Raw genomic sequence first — 23,701 nt, 5'->3', positions numbered from 1 at the left:
AACCAACACTTATGTGATCTGACTGTATAGTTACATATTATTTATGTATTTAATGGTGTTAAGACTAGAAAAATAAGCCAAATCGGTCCAAAATCCAACTCTTCCACAAATCCATGTTTTCCGTAAGTCTCTTTCTGACGGTTGGACTGTGAACTTGTGAACCATCTTTTTCTTTGATGACCTCCTGGATGAGTCACCCTTGTTTTTTTGGGAGACATCTTGGTCAGTTTTCTCCATGTGTGGATAATGGTTCTCACCATGGTCCTCTGGAGTTCCAGAGTGAAGGAATACTTTTTTAACCTTCTTAAATGTTTGTGTCTCTGTTTCTGTTCTTGACGTTCTTCAGATGGAGTTCCTGTCTTTGAGCAGTAGACGGCTTCTTTTAGGGAGTAGGTGTGGCAAAAGGCTCTGGTTGTTTTTGTGTATTACTACACTTAGTTTTATGAAATGAGTCATTTAGCTAAGAGGCTTAAATTGCATGACTGTTAGTAGGGATAGAGATTATTGTGGGGAACAGCCAACCTTCTGATGCAAGATAAAACAGCTCTACAATGTTAAGTAATGTTTTAGTGGCTTTAAGGTTCACCTGGAATGAAGGATTCTTTCATTTGACAATCCGACAAAGATGAGATCAGGATTTGTTTGCGTGATGTTTTACGCAAGAGGTGGACCTGAAAACCACAGACTCCAAACAGTGTCTATGACTTGGTAGCCCCACCCAGAGGATATCCTGCTTTATTGTCTAGATTACAGTACATGTAATCATAGTTTCCGAAACAAACATCATTGCTAAAGAAACAGAAGCACTGATTAGATTCATAGACTTTAAATTCCTACAAGTCAATCTATAGATCTAAATTACTCTTGTTTTTCACTTATAAGAGATTTCTGTTTTCCCATTTTTTGGGCATAATTTGCTATGAATTGTTTTTAAACGTCAGAATGACAGAAACAACAAAACAAAGGAATATAACATTCAAAGAGGAACATGTGCTGGCACCACACCTGTGTCCAGGCATTCTTTCCAAATTTCCTGACATCTTTTAGGTTTCTAAAGACATTTTTGTCTGCTACTCCAGTTATCCATCTATTTATCAAACTTTCTTAATTCCTTTTGAGGTCGTGCAGTTGCTGGAGCCTATCCAAGCTACTGTTGTGTGAAGGCGGGGTACATCCTGACAAGTTGCTAGTCTGTCGCAGGTCCACACTCCAGTTATAATCCAGTTATTATCCTATAATCCAGTTATATTTACAGTCATTATTTTGGAAACGGATGCCAAAAACTTGAGTGTGAACCCTTTAACACCAGAGATGTCAGTGACAACAACAAAATAACACACGCGCTTTAAACTGTATCCATTAACACAATTACCATAATTCAATTACACAAAGAAAACGGCTTTGTGATAATATGCAACACTCAAAGTTACAGAATCAGCTGATTTATCTTGACAGTGTGAATGCCTCATCACTGTAACGTGTTGCATATCAGCACAAAGCCGTTTTTCTCCGCTTCAGAATCCATTAAACCATCTTAATTGCATAAACGGGTTAAAGAGTTATGGTAGTTCAAAGAATGTCAACCCTGGAGCTGAAGGTCCGGTGTTAAAGGGTTAAACTCTGACAAAAAATTTGTGTTCAAATATAAAACAGTTACGTTACAGTTCCAGAAAATAGTGATTTCGTTTTGGGGTCGTATTCAATGTGTTTTTCTTTTTTTGTTCATTTTCTGTTGTCTTTGGAGATTTTTAAGAACTTGTCAAATTTTGGCTACGAAACCGAGCAATGCTTACGTTTAGATTACGCACTTGAGGCAAACAATTCAGCCAACAAGGTTTGCTTTCCAACCATAGACCGCCATTACAGTGTCAGTGTAATCCCACTCCTTGATAAAAAAAAAAAAACTCAAACCACTAAGGCCTTTGTTGGAAATCCCCATTTTTCCTGCTCTGGTTTCACAAACCACAACCCTTCAGCTCAACATCGTCCTGCTGAATTCTCAAGTCAGTCCACTTTCACATGCATCCTGCTGCTCAGACATACTGCCGTTTGGATGCGGCGCTGATTAACATCCTGACAGAAACGCTACCGACCGCCCCTTGAGCCCACGCCAGGTTCCCCCTGAAAGGCCCGTCGGAGGGTGGAGGACTAGAACTGCTGTTTGTTTGCACTGTCTCCTGATTTCCGTGAATTCTGACATGACAGGAAGAGTGGAAGGGAGACGGGACAATGGGCTATTGTGGGGCCATACTTTATGTTGCTGCGTGGCTCAAACAGGAAAGAACACCAAGATGGTTGAACCCGGGAACACCAATGTGGACGAAAAGACATAGTGGAGGGACTCAACCAAATACCATCCTGTTCTGTCTTTTCATCCTCAAATCCATTTGTTTTATCATCAGCACCTTATCTACTCTTTTAACCTTTTAAATTACTATAAGCTGAGTTGTGCACAGTTCTAAAAAATGTGGCAAAGGCTCGAACAGAGAGAAAGGGTTTACTTTGGTTGAAGGTTTGTATAGTTTGGCGCAAAGCCTAGAAACAATTGTGTATATTTGGTCATTTTTTTGGTGAAGATGTTCAGAGATTGGTCAGCTTACAGTGACTAAGTTTAATGCTGTCAATCAAGGCCAAAAGTGGGCCAAAGAAAACAGTAGATGTGAGGTCCAAATTTAGCCAACAGTCTTTGCTGTTCTTTATAGCAGAACCTGAAAAACATCTGGTGCTTCCTGGGTTTTAAAGTACCGGTAGCTAAATACAACTTCAGGTAAGCAGCTGAAGAACATGACAGTACTTTGGTTAAATATTTATCCAAGCACCACTGAGCTGAAAATGTAGAAGGAAAGGGATAAAAGGGTGAAACATCTCTGATTCAGTGGCTTCTAAATCCACATTGTGATGCAGTAATTTAAAATAACTGCATTTGTGTGACGTTTTCACAACCTGGAGAAGGAATTTTCACCAACTTTTCACTTTAATGTTGGGTCAGTTCTTTGAGGAATGTAATCCTTCTCTTGTTCAGTTCTCTTGGAGACTTTTTTATTAAACTTCTTAAACACGTTTGGAAACTGACTTGTAGTAAATTCATCTCCAATCGTTTACCTTTATTTCATTGCCTGTTCAATGTTTTGCACAAACATTTTCTCTCCAAATATTCACAGACGTGTCATGACCGACTCGAAATGCTGCCAAAAACTGAATCCGTGGAGTGTGGAATCGCAAGTCCACTTTTTAATGTGTACTCTAGACAATTTGTTTGATGATCAGCTGCTTCTTCTAAATGAATGTTGGCTCATAAACAAAGCTTTTAGCTTGATACGCATTGCTTCTCACCCAGAGTTTGATTCCAAACGAAATGTGTTGTTACTTTGTGTACTTTCTCTCACTTTCTTTTGTCTCAGCTAAGTGTGAGTCCTTATAAAAGCTGCCAAATTGTAAAGATTTCATGGACGTCTTAAAAGTCTTGCTCACTAATGAACTGAGACATATTTCATCGGAGTCCGCGGAGCATTTGTTCAGCCTGTGTTAGCTTGAAGCAAATAAAAACTGGTCAATGCCTAATTTGTCTTCAGCTAATTTTAGCCACCCATTAAGAGAAACCGTGAGATTTACCTGTGCTTTTTACATCGTGGCTCCAAAGTTAACACTGACATAACAAAGCCTCAGATCCACACATCTAAGTCCAGGCCTCTGACCTCGGTGGTGACACCTCTCAGGTCAGCAGTGAAAGCCTGGTTGTGAGGCCGGATGAGGGATGGACCCACACTGGCTTTCAAAAGAGGCAAAGGAAGGAAAGGTTCCTGAGAAAGGCAGGCGCTTTACAGACCAGAAGTTGTCCCTGCTGTTTGTGTGCTTGAGGCATGCATCAAATGTGGAGGTGTGATCAGAGAGACACTCATAAAAAACACAAAATGGGCTGTTTGCTTAGTTTACACATTAGTTAGTCAGAACAAAAACCAGTGACTGTGTGAAGGTATGTTAGTGCTGTGAGGAATGTCAGACTCTGAGGCTTTTTGCTTGTAAATCATTGAACTGAAAGAATTTTCTGACACATCAGCAAAACCCAAACCCTGATGATTGAAATCAGGTATATTGAAGTCATTGCTGGGGGCAGCCAATGATGGAATTTATTCACCCTCTGTAATTAGTTTCATGTATGTTTGGATCCTTGGCTCTAAATAACAGTGTGAAAGTCCCGCGGTAAGTTTGTAAGTGTGAAAATAGCCGTATACTTGTTTGTGAAAGTTTCCTGTGAGTGGGAATGGAAGCTGTGTTTAAGTGAATCCTGACTTTAAAGTTTAGAGGAAGTGTGCTGGCAGAAAAGCAATAAAACCCCTGGTATATTGAGGGTTATGAGTCTGTGACGACTGTTAATCTAAAATAGGTTCCAACGGTTGATTTGACTGGACTTTTTGAGCCTCTTAAGCGTAAACATATGCAGGAGATTTTCTAAAGGGTCCAAATATTTGTGGAGGGTTTTAAGTTTCTTGTACTTTTTAAAATAAAGCAAGTTACTGAAGTATTTATGCAGCCTTCAAAATACCTTCTTCCTGATAAGCTCAATAAAAATGTGTGAATTTTTCTCAGGGATGCGTCGGCTACATTTTGGGAGGTTTAGGAGCTAACTCAAGTACTGTACTGTACTCAAGTATTTTTGAACCTGCTGGCTCCAAGAAGCCAAAATCCCATAGACTTCTATAGACAAAATAAACAGCTATTATTAAGTAATTCAACTAGTCAGAATAACCATTCTTGATAAACTGGCCGACCAGATAACTCAAGAAAAGTAGGTGGTACCTGCTGGCCCCCATCTCCAATGTTCACAATGTTTGACAGATTTCGTGTTGCCCGCTTTCAAGTCAACTTCCAACAAGTTCACTCCTCACTGGTGAGAGTGGTTCCCTCAAAAGTTGACGCAGACTGATTCGGACTGATCACTGGCAACATGGCAAAAAATCCCAAAAGAAGGGGCACCGAATTGACTTCATTTGGTGTGATCCCGGAAGTAATGCATTTTCTATGGGGGACATCACTTTCACTCGCCAAAATTCTCATGTTCAGTCAATGATACGGACTTTAAGCCTGTAGTCAAACATGGCAAACGCATTTGGATCACTATCAAATAATGCAGGGGTGCTCATACTTTTTTTTAGAATGCAAGCTACTTTTGAGACGGCAAGCTCCAAAAGGGCGGAGCCGCTGATCTGTGGGTAGGGCTTGAGAAGATCCCTGGGGCAGCAGCAGCAGGGGTCGTGGCTGGACGGTTGTGTCAGACAGGGGCGTCTCCTTTTTACTCAGAAGGAAATTGTTTCGACTGTTAGCATCCCAACTAAAAGTTGTCTGCATACCTGATGTGTTGTTTGGTCACCAAGCCTCAGAAAGCAGCAACAACTGCAGTTAAAGGTTGTGGTTCAGAGAACCAAACACTTGGCAGGAGATGTACTTGAGCTGTGATTCCCTTGTTTTTTCCATTTTAGCAGTTCTTTGTTCCTGAAAGATGTGTTATTATCTTTTCCATATAAAAAAACTGACTGCTGTAGGACGATGTATTATTAGTAATAGTATTACCTCAATTAATTGAAGCTTTGTTTCATCTGCACACTGATGGTTGCAAACTAAATCTGAGCTGCGATTGGATCTTTGGCTAAAGAGGAATAATTGGTTTCCCAGATCTGAAGTGAAGGCATGAGGGAAGGAGCCGCTGTGCCCTGCAGAACATCTGCTCCAAACTCAGGTCCGAATTCCAGAGCTGCAGCTCAGTTTGTGTCTCCAACAATCTGCAGTGACAGGCAAATTAAAGTGATGGAATGAAAGGAGAGAGGAAATGGATCCGCTTGTGTTTTTCCTTGAAGGTGAGCGTCTCTTTTCCACATCTTTCTCCTGACCGCCCGTGTCCTCGTGGCTAGATGCCCAGCCACCGCTGGGCGGCATTCCTCTCTGCAAACCCGATGACACGATCAAAAGAGGAGAAAAAAAGGAAGGACAAATGGAAGGAATGGGAGGAGGAACCACAGTGGGTCTCGTATGTTATCAATCTGTAACCTCACTGAGGAGACCAGAAGCGCCCTCGTCTGCAAACTTGGACATTTTTACAGAAGCCGCTGGTTGTAAACCTCCTTTCAGCTCTTCTGTTTATAGTTTGATGCAGGAGCTCTCAGACGGCCGCTCGCTCATAACCACACTCTCACTCAGACCGCGAGAAACCTGCAGTTTCATGCAGAGGTCCACTAAAATACACACCGCAGCCAAACACGCTGCCTCTTTTTTCACAGCGGGAAATGAAACATCTGGGGGGAAATTCTGATGTCTGTGCTGCTGCTGAGGTGCAGAGCCGAGAGATTTGCTGAGCCAGCAGAACGGACTCCACCCTGTCCTGGCTCTCCGGTTTCTTCCAGGGTTCGTTTCTGTGCGTTTGGGTTTTTGAGGCTCAGAGGGTCGCGGCTGTGCATGAAGCTCCGAGGACTTGGTGTCTCAGTGTGTGGCGCTTCCCTCAGGAACTGCTGGCAGATGGAGCAGACTGTGGCTTTCAGATGGTTTAGGAGTTTGGCTGGAACCGGAGAACCGTGCAAACTCATCTTATTTTGTCTTTACCCATTTAATTCTTTGGAAAACAACTAAACAATTGACACGGGAACACAAAATCCCAAACGCACCTAAAATGAAAGTTATACTTTTCCAAAGAGTAAACGTAGGGATTTAAATTCAATAAAAATGGGACACATTTATTTTAATGCGATGCTTCGGTTACATTCTAATTTTATCTTACATTTTTGGTAAAAATAATTTGATAAATAAGAGACTTAATGGTTTCAAAATACTGCATGATTGAGCAATTACTTTGGCGATTCGTTTTAACTTATTTACCAAGAATTAGAACAGAGACCAATTAAATCTAATTTCACAAAATTTTCATTTCCTTTCACAACCTTTTAAATACAACTGTTTTTATGATCATTATTTAAATAGTTAAAATGTTATATCCATGTAGTGAATCAATTTGAGCACTCACTGTTTTTGTTTTCTTTTTGATAAATGTGTCTGTAATATTTACGTTTTTTATAACTGATGTATTTTTACTTTCATATCATGCTTATTAATAATATTTTTCTCTTTTCTTCTTTATTCTCATGCATAATAACTCATACGTTCTCATCACCTTTACGACGCCCAAGAAACAACCTTAAAGTTCAAATTTGTACACAAATAAAACTGCTTTAACGGAATCGAACTTTAGTATTTTTTATTGCATTATTCTCCTAAACAACTTTTACTCAGAAAAAATTGTAAAAAATTGTAAAAAAAAAAATTAAGTTTTTTTTTTTTTTTTAAAGTTCTGCATATGGTGTGTGATTGAAACTATAATAAACACATTAAACACATTAATCTTTGCTGATAATTTACTTTTTCTGCTAGACCTGAGTTCAGACTTCAAGGGTTTCTGGGGGAAACCTTTTATTACTGTTCTCCTTCACCCCCTGCGCCGTCTCTCACTCCCTCTTGCGCTGATATGTAGTAGTTAGTTGTTACTGTTATTTGTTAATAAAGAATACTGTCTTGTAATTGTATTCATTTGCAACGCGGTGTTCAAAAATCCCACACCGTCACAGTTCTAACTGACGTATTACAAAAAAACCACAAATAGTTTATCAGCATCAACAGCCTTGATTTGAACAAAAGTGTTTTCATGTTAAAAGGAAGAAAACAGCATCGCTAAAGTAAAAACAGGATTTCAAGCATCTATACCTAAAATTGCCATGGCAACATTTAATTTGCGTTCCAAATACGGTTCACTACAACCTTGTTTCCACTGAGTGAAACAATCCAGTCTGGTCTTATATTTAGAGCGTTTCCACCATAAAATGGACCCATTAAGCCAGACCGAATCATACCATTTTTGGCCCCCCAATGGTTGTAGGTCCATAGAAAAATGGCGGAGCCACTGTTGAAATGCATTGATTGGCTGAAGCCAAGAAAGTGTCTGTTCTCCTCTTTGCCGCCGCTGTCTTCTCTCAAACAACTTTACATGCTTTGTATCTACGAAGAACCAAAAGCCAAGCGGTGAAAAGGGAGCTCCTGGGTGACCTCCATTGTTGTTGTTAGCGTCAGCCCGCATGCACAGTGACGCTCCAACTTTGAGTGGACCGTTCTAAACTGGACCGGCCCGGGCCGTACCAATCAGTGGAAACGAGGCTTAAAAGGAACAGTGTTGAACCAAAATTATCAGATTCGAAAATCACTGAAAGTGTTCAGTCTTATGCCGATAATGATGACGGGAGGGCATAAACGGGGAAAAACCTGGAATAGTTCATTGTTATTTTTATTCCTTTCTTATACAAAAGTCAGAATGAATATGGTTGTTTTTATTCCTAGTAGAAATTTTAAAAAGTGTTATATATTATAGATTCAAATAAGCAGCTTTAAAACAATTTCAGAGTCAAATAACATCAAAATCTCCTGCTTGTCTTAAATAATGTGGTTGAGATAAAAACTGTTGCTTCAAATCTCAGAGTCTTTGTAGTTTTTAAATCGGCGCTTGCAGCTTCCTCCCACAACCTGAAAACGAGGAACCGTTTCACCATAGTGTGGTTCTGAGTTTGCCCCGACAGCTGGGACAGATCCAGCCCCTCCGTGACCCTGAACAGGACGGAGCTCACCAAGAAAAGGCGTCAATGAATATATTTATAACCAGCAGCCTAAAGGTCACTCAGGGGGTCAGCGGCACCCAGTGGAAACAATACTTCACCTTCCACCAGATCAAAGTCACGTGTTGATAGAAAAATAATCTATATGCCATGGGACAAGAACAACACATCTCAGCTTTGGTGTTCACAACTGTTATTCTACCCTTCTGGAGCAGAGTTTTGTCTCCAAATTCCACCATTTTTCAGCTTTTTGCAATGTTGTTCTGCCAGGACCAACATCAGAGGAATAATGGCCAATCGTGACGGACCCCAAATTATCTGGTAGTCTGAGAAGTAACCAGCTGCAGCAGAAAATACTTACAGCACAGAGTAATGACAGGAAGAGGAGAAAAACGAGCTCACATCACATCAGAATGCCGCCAACCTTTATAGATATGCTTGTTTTTGGGAACGTCGTGGTTTTCATACACACTCCCTTCAGAAATGATTCAGTTTTGAATGTTTTTTTTTTGTTTTTGTCTTTAGCTTTTCCTGTATCTTAACCCCTGACCCCAAACAGAGCTCCACAGCACTTCTGAAACCCATCAGCCCTCTGCTTATTTAACTGTGAAGCCAAAGTACTCCATCTTAGTTTCTCTGCTCCGAGCAGAAGTCTGTAAACAGGAGACGCACTTTTCATCCATGCAGACTCACACAGGCTGGACAGGCATTTCCTGTGGGTGGGGCATGAGAGCGAGACATTCTTGAGCCAGGCACCTCCACTTCCTGCCTCTGTTAACACCTCACTGAAAGACGCTGTGTCCGTGCCCGTGCTGTTCAGCTGCTCCTCCTCTGAGAGGTCGTTAGGTCCGACATGTAAAGGTTCCTGTCAGCTTCTGGAATCTGTTCAAGTTATGCCAGAGAATCTAAAGGATTTCGTGTTTGAGGTGTCAGGACGTGTATATTTTCTCTGTGTGGTTGTTCTTATTATCAGTGACCTCTTCGAGGTCAACGGCTGAACTAACGTGTCGAAACCATCAGGTATGTCTGTCAGAACCGGTGACGACGACAACAACAACTCGCAGCAAAGTTCTGCGGAAAAACCAGAGTTCACAAACAGGACAAAGAGCTCCGGGCACGGACCTGGCCAACTTCCAAATTTAGCATCAGTGGGATGGTGCAGGAATTTTCCCCAATCCATGGAAACATCACCACGTGACCCGGATGACTCACTGCAGTTGGTACAGAACACATCCAGATGGGTCACAGGGCGGACGGGGACAGGACCGCTGCGTTTTTACTCCAATCAGATCAACTTACAAGTAAACCATCAGTCTGTCTAAACTTTAGATATTTCCATAAAGTACCCCTTCATTGCAGACTGAGAATAAGATGAGACCAACGACCTTTTAGGTACATTTGTTTAATAAACATTCACATCCAGAACATATTTCAGGACATCCCCAATCATTTGAAGTCTTTTCTGTACCATGAAGATCGTTTTCCACTGATCTCTGCCTGCAGATGCCAGTTTTACATGTGTGTGTGTGTCTGCTGCCTCCTACTGGCTTCTTCTGATCAACGTGACAAATCACAAATTAACACTTCAATTTATTTTTTAACTCGTAAAAAAAAACTGCTGATGCTGATCAATATCTTCCGCTGTGGCGGTAAACAGGAAGGTATCCGTCTACTTTGGCGTCAGGGCGACAGCTACTGCAGCGTTTCACCTTCATACCTTTCATTTTTCTTCACACAGGGAATGAAGAAGCTCAATTTGTTCTGCATATTCAAACCCAGGCCTGTGGACAAACAATAGATTCATTAACAGTTTAAGTATTTTTATTGATTAAAAAACATTTTAATTTAATAGTATTTTGTGGACTAAATATTAAGTTTTTGAAACGTCCTGCCTAACTGTAGACAGCATTTTAGGGGAAAAAAAGCATCATTAAAACATGGTGGTGGTAGTATGGTGATGTGGAGTTACTTTTTCGCTTCAGGATCTGGCAGCTTTATAGAGTAAATTTCACCATTAATAAATGTATTTGCCCTCAACCAGACAATCCTAGAGGAGAATTTCTACCTGTTTATGAACTAAACGTCAAGAAAAAGTGGATTCCGTGGCAAAACAATAATTCAGTTCAGTAAAAGATATGAAAGTAAATTATGAAAACAAACTTAATTGCCTTGTTTAAAACCAGATTTTAAGGCAACTACGGTTTTCACACTGATTAATTGGAGAGCCTCCACCCTCCAAATGAACGAAATGATGCCGAATAAAAGCTTTGTATTAACTTTAATTACCTGTGTAATATTATACACTATTTAGATGAACACATGTAAAATAGCATCAGTAAAGCAGTGGTAGCTTTTTTTTCTTTCCCGGTCTCACCGTCCCGGCGTCTCCAGAATCAGAGGGATGTTGTCCAGTCTGGGTTCATTGACGATGTCCCGGAACGCAGAGATCCCGATGTTTCCTTTACCTACATCTTCATGCCGATCGAGATGACAGCCGAGCTGACCTTGAAACCACACGGAGAGCTTTAACACTCCAGGAAATATGCTTCAATGTTGGCAATTAAACCTGCTCACCTTTGGAATCATTGAGGTGGACTGCTTTGAGATAGTGACGTCCCACTTCCTGATCAAACTGATCCAGCATGGCCTTAACCCCTCCCTCTGCTGCCAGATCATAGCCTTCCAGGAGGAGACAACAGGTTACATTTGGGCTGATTTGCAGGTAAAAATTGAAGAAGAGAAAAAAATGTAAAAGGACTTACCTGCTGAAAATGCGTGACAGGTATCCAAACACACCCCTACTCTGCTCTGGTCTCTCACCCTGTCGATGATGCCCCTGAGTTCTGAGAACTTACCACCCACTGTGCTGCCCTGGCCGCTCATGTTCTCCAACACTGGTCACATGACAGCGGAGTACAAATTTTGAGTGTGAGCAGTGACCGGAAAGACTTAACAAGAAAAGCACAAGTGGTTCAAGAAAACATCCTGATTTGGAAGTCAAAAGAGGTACCTGGGTTGGCCCTTTACAAAGATATCACCGTTTTAGGCTTTAGTAGTGATGATAGTCTGTTTAAATGTCAGAAAACGGCTTTTTCAATAGAAAGGTCAGATGCCAGCTCGGATGAGGAAAACAAAGACGTACACGGATCTAGTCATCTACAATCAGAATGGAGCAGAGCAGGGAGCTTGTGGCCCGCCCACCGTATTTTCTACACGATCTTTTTCAAACGGCATTTCATCTGCTCCTGATTCATCACAATTTAAATAAAATAACACAGAAATGCAATCTTAAGATCAATTTTCTTTGTACGTGTCCTCCATCATCAGAAAAATGTTAGAAACGCCACAAGCCCAGTTTGTATCGTTGTGGGCCTTTAAAGAACTCCATAAAACTGTTTTCTGTTGCGCTTCAGTTTTTTGTACCGACTCAAAATGTGTGTGTATGACACCTCATCATCAGACCTCTGCCACTGTGCTTGACAGTTAAAAATCAAATAATGGTTATAGTTTTGCAAAACTGCTATTCATTTGTGTACTTTTTAAACAATTATGGTTTTCTCCAATAAACCTAAAACAAAAGGGAACATTTTCAACTTATGGGTGGGGTTTTTTTTGTCCACCTTTACCTGTAACCACATCTGGTATTTGTTGGTGGGCGTGGTTAATGGCTCCAGCTATCTTTTCCACACACTGTTCAGTGGTGATGGTCCCCAGTGAGGAGCCAGGGTGGAAATTATACAGCCTCAGGCCCAGCATGTGGCAGCGGCCGAGCTCATCCACCAGCAGCTCCTGGCTCTTCGCAAACACATCTAGAAGCACGGCACGAACGCAAGATCAAACCGTGGAACGGGACGAACACGAGACACGGAGGAACATCCGACCAACCCTCTTTAGGAGATCCACAGTTCATCAGGTAGGAGCCATGGGGCACGATGTGAGCGGGATCAAATCCGTGCGAGGAACACTGAACGCGGAACTTTTCTGCAGCAGATGGATCCAGAGCTGGTCTCTTCCAGGAACGCTGGGAGCCCAGAAACAAGGCGAAGCTCGTTCCTCCCATCTGTAGACACGACTCCACTGCTTTCCATACTCCACCTGTGGACAACAGCATGAACGCCCCAAAGGTCACACGGCAGTATTCACATCCAGAGACTCCCTTCTTACTTCAAAGTCTTCAGCGATCTGAATCCCTCAGACTCCGTTCAAAGTATGGGTGTTTGGCGGAGAGACGCAGTCAGTGAGAGGTTGGAGATTTTTTTATTTTGAAATAAAACCCAATGATGTGTCCCCTAAATATTATCTCAATGTCACAAAAGGATTGTCCATACCCCAACCACCTCCGTACACCCATGATCATTTCCAAATGACCATTATCCATACTGCCAGTAAGTTCATAAATATGTATTTATTAGGGGGGTAAAGAATGACAGATACAAATCGAAAAAACCGTTTCAGCACTGGGAATAACATCTGTATCAGTTGAAAACCGCAGACACAAACAACACGTTGGTAAAAAGGTATTAAAAAAAAGATCAGGAAGTAAATAATCGGTTTCTGTCAAACTGTCAGTTTCTCATCCCGTTGTGTCTCCACTGCCATTGCCTTTCTAAGCACATGTGATGCAAACAAAAAGACGTCCAATCACAAGCTTGCTTCTACCAAGTCAGGTCAAGTCCAATTGGCTGAAATTGATCCCAGGCATGCTTTTCACAACACTTCCTACTCTACCTGATTAAATGAATGACACACTTTTATTTAACCACAGAGAACACAACAAGCCTAAAAGACCCAAAATGCCAGGTTTTTATGTCTGAAGCTGTTATGTCAAAGACATTTTTGGCAGAGAGCTTTTACTCCCTTCTTTACACAACCCTGTATTTTTAAGGCACAGGGAGACCCAGAAGGGTCTTGCTTAAGGACCCACACTGTTTTTTGTTTAGCTTATTGCGCGCCCTGGGAATCGAACCAGAGTTTCCTGTTTGGCAGTCCAACATTTTAATTATGTTGCTTAAAATAAAAAAAATAATAAAATAAAGTTTTTCTGTTTAAAATGAATTTTAATTTCTAGATATAAACACTAAATGATTAACATAATAAAATAAAAAACATTTAATCTATACCTGACCTGGAGAAGATTATTCCTGTTTTTATCTCTTCTGGTTTAGATTTTAACAATTGTCATGTTTTACAAGGGCCAAAACGCTGTGGCAAGGCTTTTAACAATAAACAAGCACACATAACTCCTTTAATGTCGTCTTTACATCAGCTCTCACTTCAATTTAAAGTTGATTTTTAAAATTACACTTCTAGTTTTCAGAGCCTTGCATGGACAAAGTCTTGTGTACATTGCTGACCTTTTAACCTCCTCCTCTTCAGCCCGGTCCCTGAGGTCTTCAAACCAAAAACTTTTTCAAATCCCCAAAACGCGCTATAAAACCAGAGGAGACCTTGTCTTCAAAGCCGTGGCTCCTCGTCTCTGGAACAACCTCCCTTTGTAAGTACGAGAGATCGACTCTGTTGAGTGTTTTAAAAGTCAGGTCAAGACAGTTTTATTCAGAAGAGCTTTTAGTTGATCTAATTTAGCCTTTTATTGTCTTTGACCATTATAAGTGTATAATTAACAGTTGTAATTTTATGCGTTTTTACTATTGTGAAGCCTTTTGTGATTTTAATCTGAAAAAGGTGCTTTAGAAAAAAACATTTACTTCCTTTACTTAATATACATTTAGATTGTATGCGTTAGGGCTGCACGTTATGAAGAAAACTCGCGATATGCGATATCAGTGATTAATATAGCGATAACGATATAATTTGCGGTATATAAACAATTAGCAAAACAACCAAAAATATTATTCCCATTCTATTACAACAGCTTAAAAATTATCCTTCAAATGACCCTTGTTGACGTAGGAGGCGAACATCCAACGTAATAGGGCGCCGTCCGATTAGTTAACAACGTGAAGGGGTCCATCTGATTGGTCAAATGCAGAAGGGGATTCTTTCAATCCATTAAACACTTCAAGCTGCTATAAGATTGTTTGGCCACATCTTAGGTAACCATTTATTGCAAATTTGCTGTCTTTTGCGATATTCATATTGCACAGCTTGATATTGCGATAACGATAAATTTGCGGTATATTGTGCAGGCCTAGTATGCCTTTAAATTGGACTGTATGGTTCTGCTAAAGTTAGCTAAAACTTTTTAATGCACCGATTCGTGGATGTGATGGGGAAAGGTACACACCTCTACTATATCAATACTAAAATATAAAATACAACTCATGTTTTATATGCATTTACTTTTGTAGACAGTAGGCCTGCACAATATATCGCTTATTTATCTTAATCGCCATATCAAGCTTTGCAAGATGGCAAAAAACAAGATAGATGTTTACCTTAAATGTGCTAAAACAAACAAGTCTTATGGACCCCTTTTGTGTTAGATGTTGGCCTCCTATGTAGACAATGTCATTTGGAGTATAATTTAAGTTATGTTGACTATTATTTAATTTTTTAAAAATCGTAGTCATAAAAATGAAATAAAATGTTTCTGTGAAATGAAAATGATGTTTTTGGTTGTTTTGCAATTTGTTCATTTATTGAAAGACATATTGTCATCGCAATATTGATCACTAATATCGCAAATGTCAAGTTTCCCTCATATCGTGCAGCCCTAGTTGACAGTATTATTCACATGCTTTCTGCAAAATACTACACAACTCAACAGATATATGCCAACAGATATCTTTTGCATCCAGTAGGTGTCCTTCTAGAGCAAATGAAGCTTCATGGAGCTTTGCTGTGCAGTGAACCAATTAGAAAAAAGGCTTCAGTGCTTCATGAAGCTTCAGCTGCCCATCACTACTAAACAGCAGCTTCTTACTGAGTTTAGATGCTCTCAAATTGTTCTATTTAACCCCAACCTATTCGCTCTCATCATTTTGTTGAATGCACGCTTGAGCAACCATTTGAAATTCTTGTGTCTAGGAGGAAGAAATCTTACCTTGAATTCCAACGTGGGCTCCGATGTACTTCTTCTTCTTCCTCCTCCCGTCTCCCTCCTCTTCATCAGCCTTCCTCTCTGTGTTTTGGCTGTCTTCCTCCACCAAAGCATCTTGGCTTCTTTTCCTCTTTCGCGCCCCTCTTTTTCTGGGACCCATTCTGTCCAAACCTGTTTGCGCGCGTGAGTCTGTAACGTGGAGTTTGCTCACTCAAAGTTGATGAAGGTCAAGAGAAAAAAAAAAAGGGAAAAAAAGAAGCGAGTTTTTATTCGTCCCTCCTGACAGCAGCAGCCACTCACGGCGCTTCCGCGCAGCTGCTCCCATTGGAGCCGCTTCATGCTGAGCAGCAAAATGGCCGCCCGTCAACCGACTGACTGCACGGAGTTCTGAAATTTACATTCTTCTGCACACCTCGGCTTACGCTCCCGTCACGGTCGTACGTCCGTGCTGTACCGGATTCTCCCAAAGCCCTGCCACTGGCTCGGCTCACTGCTCAGGCGTCGTTGTTCCTCGTAGCCTCGACGAATGCCTCAAAAATTTAAAAAAAGGAAAAAATCGCACTGAAGCACTTTAAGCTAAGCTAGCTAGGACGCTAGCGCACCTTCATATGTGATTCCTGAGGTGGGTAACCGCGAATCTTTCGGGTGTTGTGGATCATGTGTGTGCACACAGAAAGACGTCCTGTGGTCATGCTAGCGTGCTCGTTAACCCGGTTAGTGCTGGTAACCTGTAGCAGCTGTCAGTTGGGTAACTTAGCTCATGTGGCTAATAGGTGTAGCATCTGTGGCTTTAGCATAGCTGAGCATCCGGCCTTAAATTAATGCGCTTTCTGTTCGGAACCGACACCGAACATTTCTTGCATCCAGTGTGCCGGCTTTAACCTGGCTGTTCCTGATGTATCTGTGGATACTTTATTTCGGGAAGGACGAGGCTAGCTAAAAAAAAAAAAAACACCACTCCTTAAAATTAGCATCGGGGCTGCTAGTTTTGCTAGATGAGAATCAACTGGATCAGGTGTAAAGGTTGATTTTTAGCCCATTGCCCTGAATTTTGTGGGGTAAAAAACTTTTAATCGGCCTGTTTTTTATACTGAAGTGCGTCTTTCCGGTTTGATTTGAGCCTTTCAGGTGTTTGGCCTCATCATAAGCTGCAGTTTAGCTAGCATCCAGTTTGAACATCTCAGCCTGCAGACTTTATGACTCACTATGGGTTTGTTTTCTGACAGACTGGCAACGCTGAAGGGAGCTTTAGCAAAAAAAACGAAACCAAAAAAATGAGCTCACCACCAGCGCACTAAACCCCAAGAATTTAAACAATCTGCTCATCCGTAACCAGACCTGGGGCTGCTTTTTCAACTATTAGCTCAGTCATTTGACGTGTTAATTATTGCCAACTATACCAGTTTCCTGGTGCAGCAGGTAACTGCAGATAAAGGCAGTTTTCTGCAGGTTTTTTGGAGGCCCACAGCATTTTAACACCTGCTCTGGTGTGTCAGGAAGCTGTGGATTGTTATGGTTTTCATAACCAAATGCCGTTCATTCTTTCTGACAACGAGACAAAAGGCCGAAACACTCCAGCAACTCCTTTGTGTGGCTTGTAAATCTATATTTTTAACAGTTTCACCACCCAAGAGTGAAATGAGTTGATTCATTTTTTACTTTTGTATAAACATAGTTGCTGTAATCTTACTGTTAGTTTTTCTAGCAAGTTGTAGTAATAATTACAGGAAGAAGACGGTTAAATTGGTTCATATCGGATCAGAACTGACTTGTTTTTTCCTCTAGAAGAGAGGAGCATCGGGTCAGGAGCAGCAGTTCATGGAAGACAAGAAAAGGAAAAAAGACGACAAAAGGAAAAGGGAAGCCTCTCAGAAGGTGCGTCTCTTCATCGTTTTCTATGCAAAGCACAAACCAAGCACACATTATTTTGTTGGTCCTCAGAAAATACATCGATAAAACATCAACAGCTGAGATTTGTTCTACAAGTTTTGTGCTTTGAACCTTTTTTTTCCCCAACACTGTACATTTTGTTCCACATTTAAGTCACCTTTAGTGGGACGAGGCTGTTTGATCAAAGTTGTATCTATGGAAAGACACATCCTTTATATATACAGCACATCATAAGGGGAAATTAACATTTTCATTTGTTGTTTTCCATTAAATCCAAACTACGTTTAAGATGACGTCATCTTGTTTGTTCAAGTAGAAAAAAACACAAGACATTTATGAAGCTGTTTAGGAAATTTTAAGATCCATTTATTTGCATTTGCTGCAGGAAATTACGTTGTGTTTTAGTGCAGCTTTTATCTGAAATTTGGTTACGTTTAGATTTAGCGTTCATTATTCCTGTTTTTGATGGCGTTGTAGCCCTATACTGTATTGAAAACTAAATACAAGTACAGACAAAGCTTCACATAGTTGTAGTCAGGAGAGCCCGTTTCCATCTGAAATGAAAGTGAAAGAGGTTTTCCTCCTCAAATACCTTCTCTTTGGTGTTCAAGTTTAACCACTTTAGAGCTTTAGATCCGTTCAAGCTACAGAAACACGACCACAGAACATAAATCCTGCTGCTACTTAAAAAAGAGCAACATTATGATTCACTATTATTATTTTAGCAACAAAAAAAGTATTTTATTGTTGTGGTTTGTGTAGTTTTAAAACTGTTACTATCATCTGTAGGACACACATTGATTTAAATTTCTCATCAAATTAGAAACCGTAGGTTGTCTTTTTGCTTTTATCTATGACTGTACTTGTCTGTTATGACAATTGATTAAATTCATGTTTCTTGATTCTTTTTAGGTTACAGAACAAAAAAACAAAGGTAAGCGGCTCTAATTGACCTACATGCTTTCTGTTCTGCTGTGTTTGGTAAAGTTGGCTCTTTTTGGTTTGCTTTCAATCATTTTGGTTTTTATTTCGCAACACAACAATCATCACAGCTTCAGTGTGTGTTGTGTAAATGTGATGTTTTCAAAAATAAGACAAAGGTGTCATTACTGAATGTATCGCAAAGTCGGAACATCGTTTGTGCTTTACTTTAAAGTCCTGATCGTGTTTTGATCTGTTTTCATAGTGTTCTCTATTAAGTAGCTGTTTTTAGTCAAAATCAACAAACCTGTGTTGTTTTGTAGGACATACTTTCTGCAGAGCAGCAATAATTTAGCTCAGAGTTGTGGGCGGGGCTGTTGGTGCAATTCAGGCTTTGAACATGAAAATACATTTTGTAATTTCGAATTCTATAGTCAAGTTTACAAATCAATATGAGCATTAAAAAGACAAACGCCGTCATTGTGTTAAAATTCCCCCCCCCCCAGAGTCTCATCAGGGCAGCGCCTACAACCTCCCTTAAAGGGGCTAAATCATCCCGACTCAACTAACCAATGGAATTATTTGGCGTTGGAGGTTAGAGAAGAGAATTCGCTTCTGTGTTTAAGACTACAACTGTTGCAGCTCTTGAGGTTTTTTATGAGCACATCTTTAGTGCTGCTGTGTCCTTTAAAACAGTGATCCCCAACCCCCGGGCCACGGACCGGTACTTTTCCATGGCTCACTTGGTACCAGACAGGAAAAAAAAGCCAATAAATACGATAACAGATATCAGTTTTATTTTGAAAAAACTCCCAGATTCTGTTCCCCTCATCCGTCTTAAAGCGGCTGCTCTGCTAAGTTAGTAGCCTAATGCTGACAACAGCCAAACAATTAAATGTATTTAGAAAGTTTCTTTGGGGAGAAAAGAGCCAGTGAGGAAACGGAAGAAGAGCCTTCGACTTCACAGAATAAATAAAGCCGCCGTTTACAGACAAAGCCGGGAGTCTTCCTCCCAAAACGGATGTATTCAGACGGATGTTCTCATGTAGCAGAGGCTGCTCTGTGTAATAATATGCAGCGACTGACTCTCCATTGTTTCACACACGTTTGTATTCATTCATTCATCTTCACGGTGCCGCAGTGGTTAGCGCTCTTGCCTCACAGCAAGAAAGCCCCCGGCTTGGGGACCTGAGCCAGAACAACAATGGGGGACCTTTCTGTGTGGAGTTTGCATGTTGTCCCCGTGCATGTGTGGGTTCTCTCCGGCTTCCTCCCACCGTCCAAAAACGGTTCATCGGTTAATTGGCAACTCTAAATCGTCCCTAGGTGTGAGAGTGAATGAACCCTGCGACAGACTGGCGGACTGTCCAGGGTGTCCCCTGCCTTCGCCCACAAGTGGCCAGGATAGGCACCGGCAGCCCCGTAACCCCTAAAGGGATACAACGGCAGAAGATGAAAAAATTTTTATATTATATTTAAAAAATACTAGTTTACGCATTATCTATCCATCACACCTTAAAAGTTGTACATGGCTAAAGTTAGCGACCCGGTTGTTAGCATCCATATTGACGTTAAAGGGAAAAATCTTCATTTTCATTCAGTTTAAACCTTTAGACTAGTTTGAACCTTTAGACTAGTTAGAACATGTAGTGGATCTTGGAATAAAACCACCTGTAGGTATTTCCTCATTATCTTCTTGATAAAATCATACTTTATTGTTTTAATCCATTTCTCTAGTGCCAGACTTGACAAAGCCAGCTACTGCCCAATCTCCTGCCTCTCAGAGCAGCTCTGCCTCCCCCAGCCCTGGGCCTCATCCCTCTGCTTCTTCATCTCCAGCGACCCTAGGCCCTGGCAGTGCTGCCACCCCATCACAGGGCGGCAACAATGCCAAGCGCCTGGCGGTGGCCAACGGACAGCCCTCCACCTCAAGTTCTTCCTCCACCTCCGGAACCACTGGGGCTGCCGGAAACGGCAGTGCAGGTAGCGGAGGCGGAAGCCAGGCTACTCAGCAGCCTCAGCGCTACATGCCGAGAGAAGTGCCGCCCCGATTCCGCTGCCAGCAGGACCATAAAGTGCTACTGAAGAGGGGCCAGCCACCGCTGTCCTCCATGCTGCTGGGAGGTGGGGGAGGAGGAGATAATGCAAATTCAAACATGGCTGCTGCTTCAGGTAAGCATTTTCTCCCAGTCATCTAGGGTTTGATTCCCAATTTCCCATCATGCATAATTTTGGATTTCATTTCGGTTTTCTGTTTCAGCAGATTCTGGTATGGCTGCTTCCTCAATGGCCCTCACCTCATCATCAGTTGCTGCTTCTACAACAAGTTCTAATTATGCAAATTCCATGTGGGGGGCAAGCTCAGGCAGTCAGGCCTCCTCTCAGGGCAGGGAGAAGGTCATTGTCGATGGCAACGATGAAGAGGAGTGGCCTAGTATTGGTGGCGGCGACGGAGGAAACAGCGGCATCGGTGGAATGCCCCTGAACAGCACCAGTGCCTCTGGCAGCCGCTCCTCTCCCACCTCCTCATTCTCTTTGCCCAATGAATGTATGCCCTCGTCCAGTGGCGTGGCGTGGGGGACGACTGGAGGAGGTTCTGTAGCTGCAGCTGGGCCTCTGCTACAGCAGCCATCCTCACTTTCCAAAGCCCCCGCTGTGCTGGGGAGCCACGATGCCAGTGGCCCCGTTGATGGCAACAGTGGGGTTCCAGGTGCCAACTTCAGTCCAAATGCCAACCCTTCGGCCTGGCCTGCCTTGGTGCAGCAGGATGGCCCCTCTGCTGCTGGGGAAGGAGGTCCCACTTCCTTCCATCATCAGGGCTCCGGAGGGTCTGCCAACAACTCCGCCTCCTTGGGGCTGGGAGGGGGAGCAGTTGGGGTGCTCGGGGCTCATCCGTCTATATCTGTGAATCAGTCAAGCGCCCATCAGCACCAACTTCACCAAATGCAATCCAGAGACAGAGAGGCGGGAGGATCAAAGTGGGACAATGAAGCAGCGGGACCAAAAAGTGCAGGGGGGGAAAGTATTGGAGGAGCGGACCACGGCTTGGGAGGGGGCAGAGCTAGTGTGGATGACGACAGCCTTGCCTCTTCCTGGAGAGGCCAGCCTTCTTGCCCTGCAGCCAACTCCAAAATGGGTGCCTCGAGAACTGATGGATGGGAGGGTGGGCAAGGGGACAAGGAGACCTCAGGTTGGGGATACCCCAGCCCTACAAGTGCAGTCAATGCTTGGGGCAGTGCTGGAAATGGGGGCAATGGTAGTCAAACCTCCGGGGTATCTCAGGGAGGGTGGGGGTTAGCTGGTGTAGAAGGGGAGAGGGGGGTTTCTGGTAGCGATTGGGGTGGGAACTCTGCTAGCGTTGGTGTAGCTAATGCAGGACACGAGGAAGGGGGGGTCTGCAGTAGTAAAAGCAGCAGTAGTGGAGGAAGCACGGGGGGCAACCCCCCAGCAGCTTGCTCCTCCTCTTCAACAACTACCACTAAAACCACAGCCTGGGACAATCAGAAAGGAGAGGGAGAAACAGGGGAGTGGGGGGACGGGGCGGGGGGACAGCGGACGCGAGGAGGGTCTTCCTCCAGCGGTGGTAATTCCAGAAGTGGAAGTGGTCCCAACAGCAGTCGTCCTCGCCGACAAGCACTTGATGCTGAAGCTGCCTTACAGAACCTGCTCAGCCGGTCGGACCTGGACCCTCGCATCCTGTCCAACTCGGGGTGGGGCCAGACGCAGATCCGACAAAACACCGCCTGGGAAGTTGAGGACTTAGCTGGCTCCAACAGGGGCGGGACTCCTTCAGCATCATTGAAACATCCATCCTCTGGTGGTGGTCCTCAATATTCAAGTGGACCTCGGACCCCCAGCACTGATTCTATGGGGCCTGGGGGCAGTACCTCCATGGTTCCCTCTACTGGGTCTACTGGAGACGGATGGGAGAGCAGCAGCAACAGTAGCAGCAGTGGAGCCTCCTTGTCTGGGAGACCCCAACAACCTTTAAGCATTAGAAATCTTGGCGGCACACAATCTGGGCCAGCGACCACCGCCGCGCCGGGTATGGGGTCGGGGATGGTGGCCCGGCCGAGCCAGCAGGCGAAGCAGATGGAGTGGGTGGGAGGCAATGGCGATGGGGGCAAGGGCTGGGGAGACGAGGAATGGAGAAGCAGAAGAGAAAAAGGAGGCGGGTGGGGCGAAATTGGACAACAGTGCGACTCTGCGAGTGGAGGTTGGGGAGGTGGCCAGCAGGAGAGGGGAACTGGGGGGTGGAAGGAAGCTGTAGAGAATGGAGAAAGAGGTGGGTGGGGGTCGGATCCAAAAGTTGGATCAGGTAAAGACTGGATGGAGCAGGAGTCCAAATCAAATAGTGGCGGAGGTGGGTGGGTGGACGAGAGGAGGAATGGAGGACACTCAGGTGGGGACTCGGGTGCGAGCGGGTGGGGTAGCTGGGATGACAATGCTCCTCGTAGAAACTGGGGCACGGGGGGCGGTGGGGTCGATTCGGTTGGAGGCATGGGGTCCAAACCTCACGCGGGTTTAGGTGGAGTGAACAAAATCCACCAGATGCCAAACAGCCAGTCGGGCTCCGCCTCCGGCCTACAGGCACAACTGCAACAGCAACAATCACAGCCCCGCAATCAGCAACCGATGGACCAAGGGGGCGGCGGGAGAAAACCCTTCTCCCAAGTTACGACACACAACCAAAGCTCGGGCTGGCCCTCGGAACCAATCCCCGGTGGATCCGAGCCAAGCGGCTGGGAGGAACCTTCCCCTCAGTCCATCAGCAGGAAGAACGACATCGATGACGGCACATCGGCGTGGGGAGACCCCACCCACTACAATTACAAGCCGGTCAACCTGTGGGACAAAAACAGTGCTTCTGGTGTCCAGCAACCACATGTTCAGGCTCCGCCTCCGCAGCAACCAGGACCTGCTGTGCAGCAGCAGCAGCCCGCCAGGCCGCCAGCAGCGGCGATGGGAGGTAACGTCACCGACGTTTCTGTTCTCATCCTAGTTTCTGTTTGGTGATTTAAAACGACATATTTGTATTTGCTTCTTTTCCCCGTTACATTAGTCATTCATTTAGCTTTAGTGTAGCTTTTCAGGCTATTTTTCAGTGAGAAAACATGATCAGTGCTGCTTGATCAAAGCCTTTGATTGATGGAAGCAATCGCCGATCATTTCAGATCAATTTGTTATGATGGCAGCTGCACAAATTTATCAACCAAAGTGAAAACCTGTCCCTGTTGTAAATAAATCT

At 43.3% G+C, this 23,701-nt stretch overlaps 2 protein-coding genes across 21 annotated transcripts in view; one reads left to right on the top strand and one right to left on the bottom strand.

Moving 5' to 3' along the window:
• The window catches only part of tnrc6ba (trinucleotide repeat containing adaptor 6Ba), a 43,606-nt gene that overhangs the window by 10,212 nt on the left and 9,693 nt on the right, over window positions 1-23,701 (top strand). For 7 of the 20 annotated variants that reach the window (XM_078937500.1, XM_078937499.1, XM_078937490.1 and 4 more), the window contains exons 3-6: window positions 17,428-17,517; window positions 18,445-18,466; window positions 20,191-20,625; window positions 20,714-23,422. In XM_078937500.1, coding sequence (XP_078793626.1) covers window positions 17,428-17,517; window positions 18,445-18,466; window positions 20,191-20,625; window positions 20,714-23,422 — 3,256 coding nt within the window. Of the gene's footprint in view, window positions 1-12,745; window positions 12,887-14,018; window positions 14,137-16,097; window positions 16,265-17,427; window positions 17,518-18,444; window positions 18,467-20,190; window positions 20,626-20,713; window positions 23,423-23,701 lie in introns of those variants that run through there. The other 13 variants (XM_078937504.1, XM_078937494.1, XM_078937503.1 and 10 more) reach the window with 13 other exon arrangements.
• Window positions 10,029-15,951, bottom strand: si:ch211-141o9.10 (putative endonuclease 4). The gene is made up of 7 exons (XM_004080121.4): window positions 15,646-15,951; window positions 12,528-12,737; window positions 12,269-12,451; window positions 11,405-11,536; window positions 11,217-11,321; window positions 11,017-11,146; window positions 10,029-10,423 (listed from the first exon to the last, which is right to left on the bottom strand). The coding sequence occupies exons 1-7, from the start codon at window positions 15,800-15,802 to the stop codon at window positions 10,363-10,365; spliced, it is 978 nt and encodes a 325-aa protein (XP_004080169.1). The 5' UTR covers window positions 15,803-15,951; the 3' UTR covers window positions 10,029-10,362.

Source organism: Oryzias latipes, chromosome 19, assembly GCF_053564925.1.
Source record: "Oryzias latipes strain Hd-rR chromosome 19, Olatipes_Hd-rR_3.1".
Lineage (NCBI taxonomy): Eukaryota > Metazoa > Chordata > Actinopteri > Beloniformes > Adrianichthyidae > Oryzias > Oryzias latipes.
This window is presented reverse-complemented; position numbering and strand designations above follow the sequence as displayed.

Coding starts and splice junctions, on each gene's coding strand:
- si:ch211-141o9.10 (XM_004080121.4), bottom strand. CDS start 15,802: ATGGGTCCCAGAAAAAGAGGGGCGCGAAAGAGGAAAAGAAGCCAAGAT. Junction 12,452..12,527: donor CTGTGGATCTCCTAAAGAGG/GTTGGTCGGATG, acceptor CCGTGCTTCTAG/ATGTGTTTGCGAAGAGCCAG. Junction 10,424..11,016: donor ATTCTGGAGACGCCGGGACG/GTGAGACCGGGA, acceptor GTTTGTCCACAG/GCCTGGGTTTGAATATGCAG.